The 13402-nt window shown below is 32.1% G+C and overlaps 1 protein-coding gene across 1 annotated transcript; it reads right to left on the bottom strand.

Annotated features, from left to right (window-relative positions):
• Positions 1-3888: 3888 nt before the first annotated feature.
• LOC149907646 (uncharacterized) lies at positions 3889-7942 on the bottom strand. Its single transcript, XM_090102536.1, has 2 exons — positions 5875-7942; positions 3889-3904 (listed from the first exon to the last, which is right to left on the bottom strand). The coding sequence occupies exons 1-2, from the start codon at positions 7764-7766 to the stop codon at positions 3889-3891; spliced, it is 1908 nt and encodes a 635-aa protein (XP_089958662.1). The 5' UTR covers positions 7767-7942.
• Between the last annotated feature and the right edge of the window lie 5460 nt (positions 7943-13402).

The following is a 13402-nucleotide window of genomic DNA, read 5'->3' as shown; positions in this document are numbered from 1 at the left end:
AGTTCAATATTTTGCCTGGATGGTCTACTTATCTTTGACTTATCAATACCTAAAGCAAGAAAATGTCAGAAGTTTGAGAAATTGGCGCTTAAAATACTATGGAATGCAAAATAGAATTACTAAACTTAACTACGTAGAAGCAAAAATCACACTAAAACCAAAACTCGATTTAAAGAACGAAAAAACCCGATATGGAATTTTTTTAATAGATTTTAATACAAAAATTGTGTCAGATGCAAAATTTTTGTATCCTGCTCATATTATGATTTATTGACAATGGAACTAAATACTTCAGAATATGGTTATAGACCCATTGTAATTAAGATTATTGAACCTTTGAACTCACGACTTAGCAATTAAAATTATCATAACATCAAAAACGTTGCAGTTTTAATGAAAATAACGGCAAAAATAAAAACAGGAGATCAATGGAAGTTTTCTATTTTGAACGTTTAAATGCATTGGTTTTAAATTGTCCCAAATGTGTAGATTTACGATGCGAATAGACGAACTAGATTCTAAATAAATTCTTATTAAAAATACCATCGTTAAACAAAAGGAATTTAGACCTATACCAGAAATCCATCCTTATTTATAACAGATTCAAAACCATACAGTTTTTGTTATCTTATATGTCTATTTTAATTAATGTGTCGCTAAAAATTCTCGGTTCGGAATTCCATAATGGGAAAATATACCAGCTATAAACTAAGCATCATTCTTAATAGATCATTACCCTATTTGTGACCTAACTCACGGATATGGTTCAAAACTCGATAATCTAGTCCGAAATTAATTCGGTGACATAACGACGTTGTTCTTAAATTCCTTTGGATTAATGTGCTTTAGTTTCTTTATTTAAATAAAGAATTTTGTTTTTTGTTATTGCACGCCTCATAAGCGAAGCCTCATTGAGGTGGGTACTACTGTCACTTCGCGCAAAACATCTGATTTTTCAAACTTAAAATGTCTTTATGTATCATACATTGCACTTGTAAGATAATACATACACACACATATTAAGAAAAAACACTATTTTTAACGTTCATGATATTTTTGATGTCATTTTTGTTATTTAAACTAGTTAAAAAACAGTTTAAAAAAGTTCTGTCTTGGACGTCCGTGTGTCTGTATGTGCGGATCCTTTTTCTTGTTAACACGATAGCGACCGAAATACTTTACTAATCGAGTCTTTTTTTTTCTCTTACGCTTGAGTATGCTCAGGAATAGAACCCTTTTGGCGTGCACTTTTGGATTTTCCAAATTATTTTTATATCTTTTTCATTGCTTTGGTGTTAGATTTCTAGAAAGTATTGAGATGATTCAGAACTACTCTCTAGCGAAACCTTTGAAGAAATTCAACTACATAATATAACACTCTTTTTTCACGTTAATTTAATTGGTTATTATTTTCTTAAAATAGTAAGTAGTAATATTCTTATACTTTACTAAACATAAAAACATACCATGCGGTTGAAGTGAACTTACAACCTTCTATTCGACCATCTAATAATTATATGTTGATCATTCAACAAATTTATTGAATGAATCCAGGAAGTGCTTATATTCAAAAGAGCCGAAAAGACGCACACAGTATTTACGGATATATATCACATGAAACACACAAGGACACACAAATACGTCAATACACAATTTCTTTATTCTATGTAAGCTTAGCACGAAATACAATAAAACCCACGACTTAACCTTTTCTATTCAATACTTCGAAATGTGTTTTAGTTTATACAATCACATATAAACACTATATTTTATATTGCGGTTGCACGATTCCGAATTCTTGGTAGCGTTATAAGGCACCCCACTGTTAGATACTACATTAAATAAGACAAATAGTTCCGGAGATACAGCTTGGTCTCTTTTTTGTATGAGCTACTTACTAATCAGGGGTCTATCTACATTGGTCGAGTGTTCTGATACTTCGTTTAGGAATTAGTGCGAAGGCTTGTTAAGCTTGAGCCATGATGTATTTTTATTTATTTATTTATTTATTTATTTATACAAAACCATTCCTATCATTACAGTTTACCCAATGCGATAGGGAGGTCAAATTTACAATACAATTTTTCATTAATACAAAAAGAAAAAAAAAAAAAATACATTAATTAAGATTATAATATACAACCGCTACAATTATGTTTGAAATTCTAGTCAAATATTATAATGATTAATACATTATATATAAAGCTGAATAATTCATATTTTTTAATAATGTCAAATTTAAAACATATTAAATTAAAAGTTAAAAACTAAATTTAATTCAAAAACGCAATATTAGTACATAATATAATATAACAGTATCACAACATTGATTTAAGTACACTTAATACAGTTTTAGATAATTTCCAATTGAAAACATAATAATATTCCATTAATAGTCAGAATATAAAATTCATTTATAAATCCAATATTAAAATAATAAAACAATAAAAATACATCAATTTAAATAAAGCCACTCATTTCTCAACAATTTAAATAAGTTGTAAAATCTAACACTGTATAATATGTTAGATTTTGGGACTAGGAGTAAGCAATAAAATTTAAAATAATCTTTGTCAATTCACTCAAATTATTTGAAAAAATGTCAGACTTGCTGTGCACCTCATTGACAACATGGATGGCCTTTGTCAAAGGGGCTCTAGACAGTAAATTAGTTCTGGCCTGGGGAACAAGTAAAAGCGGCGGGCTTCGACGTTTCCATACATATGCGTCCGGTACACAGAAACTAATGCTTCGTAAAACTTGCGGGTTCTGGTCTTTGCCCCGTAGTATACGTATCAGTATCAGTGCAAGTTGGCACTCCCTTCGCACTTTTAAATCGTAATATCCTACCATTCCGAGAACAAAAAGAGTAGGATACTGCAAAGGATAATATGGGTACACTGCATAAAGTTTCATGTATAAATATCTTAAAAATTTATTTTGAATTCGCTCCAACATAAACGAATATTTTTGTTCATACGGAGCCCATACAACTGAACCATATTCAAGATGGCTTCTTACCAGTGCATTATATAGTGATTTGATAGTTCCGATATCGGTAAATTCCCGTGATTGTCGCAATATAAAACCTAGGTTCCTATAAGCCTTTTTGCAAATGTTTACAATATGATCAGAGAATGTTAAATCAGAGTTGAAGTATATCCCTAGATCTCGTATTTGAGAGACTCGCTCTATGCAACTCGACTCAATATTATATTGGTGAAGTAGCGGTGTTCGAGTGCGAGTGAAACTCATTACATAGCATTTAGTTGTATTAAAATAAAGTTTATTGCTCTGACCCCATTGAACAATTCTATTAATGTCGTTCTGTAAAAGTTTACAATCCATATAGTTTTTCACATTCATGAATAATTTTAAGTCATCCGCAAATAGTAAGCAGGTCCCGTGTTTAATCACTTCCGGTAAATCATTAATCATTAATAAGAATCCAAGAGGTCCTAAATTACTTCCCTGGCTCACGCCTGACCTAGTGTAATATGGTTCAGATAGAAAGCCTTTGTAATCTATATATTGTTGCCGATCTCTCATGTAACTCACAAAGAATTCTAATAGCTTTGGGGTGTATCCTACTTCAGCAAATTTTTGAAGTAAAACTTCTTTAGGCGCGACTAGGGAGTAACTCAGATTTTTTTTCTGACGGAAGTAACGCTGTGTAGTTTCCGCCATTTAAAAATAATAATTCTGATTGGTTGTAAGTATATGTCATATACGGACGCTTCTTGACTTATACGCCAGCTAGAGTGCGTTTCACGAAAGAGTTCCCCTGCCGTTATGTTGGCATACCTGACTGTCAAAAACGAAAATATTTTTTTTAATCAAAAATGACAGAGAAAATATTCTCCTTTCTTCCTAGCCTTATCCCGTATCTTACGGGGTCGACTGCCTAGAAAGGAGAATATTTTCTCTGTCATTTTTGATTAAAAAAAAATATTTTCGTTTTTGACAGTCAGGTAAGCCAACATAACGGCAGGGGAACTCTTTCGTGAAACGCACTCTAGTGGCAAATATCATAATCAATTAGGATTATTTATTTTCAAATTTTCAAACGGATCAATTGTGAATAGCAAAGTGAATGAAAAATTCAACAGTTTTAAAAACATTATTTTAAATTGCAAAATTTTTTGAAAATTTCTAAATATACTTGTTTATTTATTACTTTTAAAATAAGTAAATTAAAAATAAAAATAAACATGTTGCGGATTATAATCAATCTATTTTAAATATTGCTGAAGACAAAATAGTATCCATAGCAACAGATATGTATATAGGTTGTCATTCAGTTGAACAAGAAGCATATGTACGCCAACAATTTCATAAAATGTCAGTTATTGATACAGGAGGATCGCCTTATGAAATCATATTAGTTCTTAACAAATTTTACATTATTACAACCAATATTGATGTATCTGATGGCTTAGCCAACGGTTGTGTTGGAAAGTTAGTGTATATTGAACGTGATGACAGTGATAACATCATACGCTTATGGCTTGAGTTTCCTGGTAAGATAGGAGAGAAAATTAGGAAAAAAGCTGCCCATCATATTCAAACTCTTATGGCTAACATTAGTAGAACAGCAGTCCCAATTTTACGAAGATCGTCATCTGTACCAATGAATAGAAATAAGACAATATTTGCAAAGAGAAATCACTTTCCATTAGTATCTGCTTGTGCGCTTACAATACATAAGTCTCAAGGTGGTACTTTTGATCAAATCGTTTATGAATACAATAAAAGTCACAGTCAGCAGCTGTTATATGTAGCATTATCACGAGTAACTGATATAAATGGATTGTTCATTGTCTCAAACACCGATGACAACAAATTTTATCATGGAAGAAAGCGTCCAGGGGGAATAGTTGATTTACAGTGTGAATTTGAAAGACTTTCAAATTCTCGCCTAATAACACAACAGGAAGAATTATATAACCTTGTAAATGAGAGTAACATTACACTATTTTCCTTCAACTGCCAAAGTTTACGTGCTCATGTTTCTGATCTGAATGATAAAGTATTAAAAAGGTCCACATTGCTGTTATTTTCCGAAACTTGGATGAAAAATGAGGAACAAATTCTTATTGAAAATTTTTATTGCGTTACCCAATACAAACGACCCAACTCAACTGCTGGTGGAGTAGCTGTATATCATTCATCTACAGATACACTGAACAATGTAACACCAATTCAAAATATTTCACCAACTATATTATCACAAATTTCCGATGAGGTTTCACAAATTGGTGACATCGCCTTGGTTCGATGTGTTAATACGAATGACCAACCTGTGATTATCGTTGTTATTTATATTTCTACAAATACTAGCCTGACAAATATCATAAAATTTATTCATCAGCAATTACTTCACTTCACAATTGAAGGTTCTCGACTTTTAAATAGTAATTATCATGAATTACCGATGATTCTAACTGGAGATTTTAATGTTAATTTTCGCTCTCAGGAATCTCAGCCGTTAATTGATTTTTTAGAAGAAAAATTTGATTTATCTATGAATACTTCTCGACTTCATTCAACTACGCGTTTCGGTACAACGATAGATGCTGTATTTTCAAGAAAAGTAGCAAATTTAGAGAGTAAAATTTATGTTTCACATTATAGTTACCACAAAACTATAATTTCGTACGTAAGAAATTATGATGACATTCAATTACCTGTTTCGAATGAATAATATTAATATAACATTTAAATAATCTTTGTAAAGCACATGAATAATAAATATAATTAAATTATAATATAATATTTATTTATTTAAGTTAATATTTAATCATTTCAGTGATATATGGCGTCAACGCCAAAGAAGTTTTACTTCAATCGCGCGTAAAGGTTACACGCACACACTTTTTTTTTAAGAGGATGTCATTATCGACTGTGTCGAACGCCTTTCGAAAATCAAAATATGCAACATCCACCTGGCCTCCAGCATCCACCGCCGGGATCAACTGAGTCATGAAACTTAGGAGGTTTGTGGCAGTGCTGCACGCTGGCCGGAACCCATGTTGCTCGTCCGAAAGCATTGGTCTGATTTGCTGCTGTATTCGACTATGGAGGGCTGCCTCAAATACCTTCGCAGGTGTCGACAATACAGCCACGGGCCTATAATCTCTTACACTGGATCCAGTTTTATTTTTGGGAACCGGGATGACACGTGTTATTTTCCAACGGACCGGGAAAGTAGCAGATTTTAAACAAATATTAAATATATAGAGAAGGGGTTCGACTAACACTCTGCTGCAATCCTTGAACAGAAAAGCAGGTATACCATCAGGCCCTGCAGAATGCTTTGGCTTCAAATGTTTTAGCGCATCACTTACATCTTTTTGGCTAAAAGCCTCCACATGCACTCGTGCGCAAGATACTCCACTGGTCGCCGCCGCCGCCGCCGCCGCCTTGGCATCTAATCGTGGTGGTACGCTGCTATACACAGACTCAAAAAATTTCGCAAATTGTGCAGCACATTCCCCATCGTCTAAATGTTTGTTATCCTCTATAATGACTGTTTGATTCGGCGTGCCTCGTTTAGACCGGATATATTGCCATAAAGATTTCGGATCCCTTTTGAACTGTTTTTGAATTTTATCCCTATGCAGTTTATGGGCAGTCTCTATTGCTGTTTTTATTCTAGATCTATATGCAGCAAATGCATCATAATCGGTTTTTAGTTTGGATATTTTATATTTTCTATGTAACCTAGCCTTAACTTTAATGTCATGTATAATATTTTTCGTGTACCACTCCGGATATTTATATCTCATATTTGTTTTGAATTGTTTTTTCTTGGGAACACATCTATCAAAAATATCATACACTTTCGCATAAAAAAAATCTAGCGCCTGTTCTACACCTTCCATTTTATATAAAGGATCCCACTCAGTAGACGTTAAAAGTGCGTACATCAATTGAAAATCAGCCTTATAAAAGTTCCATTGTAATCGGTCATTTGTGAACCCGGCGGAGGCGGGCTGGGTGGTGGGGGCGGCAGCAGCGCTCGCTGCAGAGGCGCGCGCGCGCAGCCGCACCGTCAGCGGTGGATGATACGCGTCCGCAGGCACTAAAACTTCATCCGCTGCAACTACCTCAATTCCATCGCTAAAACCCGAGCACAGAACCAAATCCAACTGTCGACCTAAACAATTACATGTTGAATTTTTTTGAGTGAATTGACAATAAGTCATAAAATATTCATAATAATTATTTATATTTATTGAACTAGAATACAGATTAAAGTCACCTAACACAATAACTTTTTCATATTTACAACATAATTCCTCAATTTTCTTAAATAATACCATATACTCATTTTCTGAACTACTTGGAGGAATATATACAACACAACATAAAAATAACATTTTATTACCTAAATGTACAGTTGCACAAACCATCTCGAACACGCAGGAGTCTATCGCGACGCCGGGCGCGCGCACCTCACGTAGATCCAACCGCTGTGTGGCCACGAGAAATACGCCGCCTTGCTTGCGTCCGTCATTGCGGTCGCAACGTAGAATTTGATATCCGGGGGGAATAATTTCTCTATCTTGTATAGACGGACTACACCCAGATTCAGTTATAGCAAAGAGATCTGCATTCAATAATTCAATATTCACTCTAAATTTATCCAATTTCGTACGTAAACCCCGTGTATTTTGATAGAATATTTCAAACTCAGAACTTGGTTTATTCATTCGCTTTTTTATTGGATTTTCGAAACCAAATCCATTCATTAAATTCAACATTTACAGGCCAAATTTCAGCTTTATTCAATTTATCAAACATCTGCTCCGGTACGCTGATAATAAAAGATGCATAATCTCTCTCGATTTTATGTTTGATTTTTTCAATTTTTATAGAAACATCAGGACCACATACCGATTGCACGTAAGAAGTTATGTTTTCAATAGTGGTATTAGAGTGTAAGCGCCACACGTGTAAATGTTTCTTACGTTCAGTGCCCTTTAACGCCACAATTGACTCGTTATTACCTTTAGTCACATAGTTCTTGGATTGACGTCGCTGAGTATTTTTATACGGCATTGATTTAAAATTAGTATCCGCGCTTTGTTCCATCATGTGCTCATCGATTACATCCGATCCATTCATAGATAAAGCCGATAAAGTCGCAGGTTTAGTGGCCACACACTTATTTGTATTGAAAACATTCGTACTTTTAATTTGACTTGTTATTTTGTGACTTAATTGTGGGCTTTTATTATATTACTGCTAAAATATCGATTGCTATGTTCATAGAAAGAAAATCAAATATAGAAATGTGCATTTAGCATATAAATATTAACCGACTTTAAGACAAAGATGCAGTTTTTAATCTATCTACGTCGGTCAATTAGAAATGAATATGATTGGTGACACATTACTGTAAATTTTTCTCTGTACATATTTCAAATTGTTTTATGTTAAAAACACATTGATCAAATTTTCTTAGAATTCGATCAATAAAGATCTATAGATAGTTCTTGTGATATATAAATAAATCAATCATATTCTGATACTTACTAATAAGAACTAAGCGGACTTATCAATACCCAATAAATTTCCAATATTAACAGTACTTGGTATTTATTTAAATAATTGGTTTATAATATTCCAATGTATTATGCTATCATGAATTATAATATTATTTTTATAAGGAATACGCGTCTAATAAACACATTAGTGATGGATATCTATATTTTCAACCGATATCAATAAAACTAAAATAATGGATTTATCAGATATATTTTTAATATTCAAACATTTACATATTTTGTAGAGCCTTTATCTCTTTTAAAGCTATAACGATAATATGATGAAATTTGTACGCATTTAAATGCGTACAAATTTCAAATTTCTGTCGCACGCGTAAAAGTTATAGCGATTTATTTGGTGACGCGTTGTCGAATCGACGAAGGTTAGTATTAACGTAACTTTTCGTACTATTTAGTTAAGTTAAAATTACGTTATTTTATCTTTAATAATGGTTCCTATCATTTTATTTTTTAGATACGATTCATATGTTATTATTAGAAGTCGAAAGCGGTGAGGAAAATTCATCTGCTAAAGAGTCTGAAGACCACATTGAGGCTGATGAAGCATGAAACGGAGGGTGATGATGAAGTTCCTACTGTAAATAAAGAGCAATTTCCAGATCAAGATTATGAGCCAAGTAGTAATACATCTCCCCACGTTCCATTGAAGACGAAACACCTAGCACTTCAGCTGACCTTATAAGACCATCGCGTAGCATTCTTCTTGGGAAAGATAAACACATATGGTCACCACAACAGTCAAGGTCACAAAGCAGAAGACCTTCAAGGAACATAGATACATAGCACGTGGGCCTGTACGCTTTTTTCAAAATATTTTAGATCCTCTTCAATGTTTTTCAGGTATAATTACTGATGACATTACTGATACTCTGCGGGACTCAATCACATAAATTTTAAACATGCCAGGAAGAAGTAATGTGAATGTTATAAATGAGACTGAGCAAAGTAATGCCCTCCACAGCAAAATAAAAAAAACATATATGCTATATGTCCCTCCGTAAAGCAAAGGTAGACTAAAAATAGGTGCACTAAGTGCAAAAAATCGTTGTGTGGGGAACACAAACTTGGTGTGTGTCACAAATGTTTAAGATCCTAAGCTATTATCAAAATTATATTTTTTATAAATTTTTCAGATATTGTTTTTGTAATTAATAGTTTATTTCGAGCAATTTAGAGGTAAATATTTTATGTACGAATTTTTCAAAAATTTTAAGAATGTTTATAAAGCGTGTAATCTATGATCTCATTTTGATGACTGTTTCAATGAAAAATATGTTAAAATAAGTATTTTAATATTTTTATATGTAGATTAATACATTGTCCTTAAAATAAAAACATAACTACAAATATCTTTTTTTAATTAAGGCCCTAAATCCCCTCCAACAAACAGCGTAGTCGAATAGACGAAGGTTAGTATTAAACGTCGAAAAATAAGGTTAGTGTTCTAGGGTTAAAGATTGAACCAACGAAATTGTATATAAGTACTACACAGCATATAAACCCACAGAACAACTACTGGGATACATTTAATTTGATAGTTTCATATACTTACATAATATATGCTCGGAATATGCGTATTAGGCGCGGTTTACATGCACGCCACTGTGGACTACATGTTATACCAGTGGGCTTCCAAATATAGGTTGATAATGGACTTTACATTTTAATAGTTTGAGTCCATAGCTTAATATTATATCAAACAATTTAGTTATATATGTATCATATTTAAATTAATTTGTTGAAAATGTTATTTCGTTATTAGATCGAACGTATAAAAAAGAACAACTGTTCAAATTCGTCTGAATATCAAATCAGTTCATATTAATATTCCAAGTTTTAATCAGTATTTTTTTCTACCACTACTACTACTAGAAAAAAAAATTGAGTACAGAAATATCTAATAAAATATAGAGATAAAAACAAAATCGAATGGATTTTAATTCCACTTCAGCATTTTTAAGTTGTTTTTTTTTATTTCGTTGAAGTTTTATGCAATTATTCAATTAAGTAAATTGCTTTATCCATGAATAAAATGTGGAAATATAGATTGAATGTCTTTGATTAAAATTTATATATGTTATTTTGCAATAGATCTAAACTGAGGTAGATGAATATAAAAGATAAGTTTTTGTGTATTAAATTAAAATTTTATTTGTATCAAATAATATTCCACTGAAAGACACTAGTAAGTTAATAAACTGGCGCGATGTCCTTTGAAGAAATCACAACCACAGGCGACTGTCAACACACAGTAGCCGCCAGGGGCGGATTCAAATGAAACACTAAATATATTAAAAATATTTTTTTTAAAGATCTAATGCAATGCAATGTTCTATTACACATTAAATTTACATGCTTAAAAAATAATTAAATAGGTATATTATTTGTTGAATTGCCATTCTTTACACTTATTTTAAAGAACAAAGCTTCAAAACTGGTTCGGTGTGAAAATTCTTTCACCTGTAGAAAGCTGTAGGTATTTCTGTTTGAAATAAGCTTTATTTTTTTTAAATCACACGTGGAGGCGGGAGGACTTGGAGCGACTGAAAAATGTAAAGTTATATTTTTTAACTTAGGTACAAATAATTATGATGAAGTCAAAGTATCTGCGGGATCAATTAAATTTTCTCCTTAAATACTTACTAAACAAAATGAAATGAGTGGCTAGCATGTTCTCACTTATAAGATGTTGAGCACAAATAGCTGGGCTGTTTTATTTCTTTGAGTAGTATAACATATTTTTCATAATCTGTAGCCTCCAAGTCCGTCCCTGCTAGGACTATAGTAGCGCCACTATTGTACCGGATGCGGTGCTAATTGGATATGTCAAATGCCAGTGGCTTTCACGCCTCGGAGATAGTTCCGACTTGCTTACAAGACATTAATTATTAAGGAACTACTCTATACAGTGTCACGCGAACGAGCTTGAATTACATTAAAATTGCATATCGCTGGAGGTAGTTCAGTAACATTAATTACGTCTGTTCGACATAACGATAGGGGCTGTTTAATCTTAAGTTTCATTGATGTAACCTGAACCCGCGTTTGATTTATTTATTCGCTTGTTATGCTAGCATTAATAACGTGATTTATAATTTAATGCAGGGTTTAATCAAAATGGTACATAGGTAATAATGTGAATGTATTTGTTATGAGATATGCTTTTGAAAATATAACAAAAAAGTTTAGCAAATATCTTTTCATAAAAATTCATTAGTAGTAATCACAAAATAAATTATTACAGTCTATTATCTGTTACTGGTATAGTTAAGCATTTATCTTAAATTGGAAGTCAATATAATACTCGTACATAAAAATTAAAATGAATAAAAAAATTATAAATAGAAAATATTTATTTTTTATTTTGCATAAACATTAATTCATAAAAAATACAATTTACCCATTTCACAACTATACGCAGGGCTCGATGTTATCTCTTATACTGTGCAGTGTAAAGTTCACAATGTAACCAATAAATAGCAAAAAGACGAACTTCACTACACACAGAGACAATGTACAAGATTTAAAGGTTACAATAAATATCACAAGCACCATTGTCTCAGACGAAACTTAATTATTTAACTCGATCGCATCAGTCTATTAACTGATTAAATTTTGAATGATAGTGATTCCCGTTGCTTTATCCGCGTACAGTTAAGATTTAAATCTTTGTATTATGTTTGGATTAGAGAGTATTTATCGAAAAATTCCATGAACTTTTCCAAGAATTATACCAAATTAGAGAACGTACTCAATCATATCTTGTCTTTTCTTAACGGTTTGGCATAATTAAGCTACACATTATTATTTTTTGAGTATGTTGTTCTATAAGTAATGTAATAACGTTATTTTCATATGATAAAGTAAGTAAGCTTTTTTATAATGCTTAATGCTTAAGTATTTATTATTATTCTCGTTTGTCTTTCCAAGCTAAAATTAAGCATATCCTAATTATGCAAAGAAAACGACAATTACAAAGCAAATTAAAATTGAGTTAATAAGAGTTTTAACAGCAAACATCAATCATTCTGATTAGCGGCGATAAAGGAAATCAGCTCGAAAACTTCATTACTTTAACGTCTTGATACGTAAATGTACGTCGTTTAGGTAATATTTCAGGCACATCTCAAAAAGATCGCTGATATAAAAGTAATTCCGCCATTTAAGAGTTGAAACGTGAGATTGATTGATGGGGGTGCCAGAGACAAATTCACTGTGAAAATATTGTAGAAATCTTGCTGGGAAATTTCAGTGTTACTGTATTAAAGCGGCCGCGATTCGGAGTGGCTGATGCTGACAGTTGATCAATTACGAAGACCGGGAAAGTTCCTCACTCAACCGATTAATTAATGACGTGTATTTTTGTTTTATTTTTAATTATTTTGCGGGTTTAATGGGAAAGAGATTTTTGATGCCAGCGTTAACTTAGAATTGGGTCACATTCAACACTGCGTGTCAATGATAAAATAAATCTTTTCTTTAAAATCTTATTATATATTCGATACTTTTGTGGTGTGTAGAGTCACTGCTTACATTAGCATAGTCTTGTTTAAAATATACAAATGTTTTACATTTAACATGTTCGGTTTCCAGTTATCATATACTAGTATCTAAACCTATGCCAGAAATATAGTTTAGGAATTCTTAAGCTATATATCGATATTAATTTTTGTAGTTTATCTTATTAATGTAATATTCAACACAAACATTACGTCAACCTTTAAATAGACTTATATAATGTTTAATAAACTACATATCAATTATAAATAATTATAATTGTTATTCGCTTTGATGTAACGCTGTCTTCCTGTTCTGCTTGTGATAACTCT

The sequence above is a fragment of the Colias eurytheme genome, chromosome 6 (assembly GCF_061535395.1).
Source record: "Colias eurytheme isolate Ceu_HAF_F1 chromosome 6, ilColEury1 Martin Lab GWU primary, whole genome shotgun sequence".
In the NCBI taxonomy this organism is placed as follows: domain Eukaryota; kingdom Metazoa; phylum Arthropoda; class Insecta; order Lepidoptera; family Pieridae; genus Colias; species Colias eurytheme.
Note: the sequence above shows the minus strand (reverse complement) of the source record. Positions and strands in the feature narration are given on the sequence as shown.

Bases quoted from the DNA above. Each gene is read 5' to 3' on its own strand.
- LOC149907646 (XM_090102536.1), bottom strand. From the start codon at position 7,766: ATGTTGAATTTAATGAATGGATTTGGTTTCGAAAATCCAATAAAAAAG.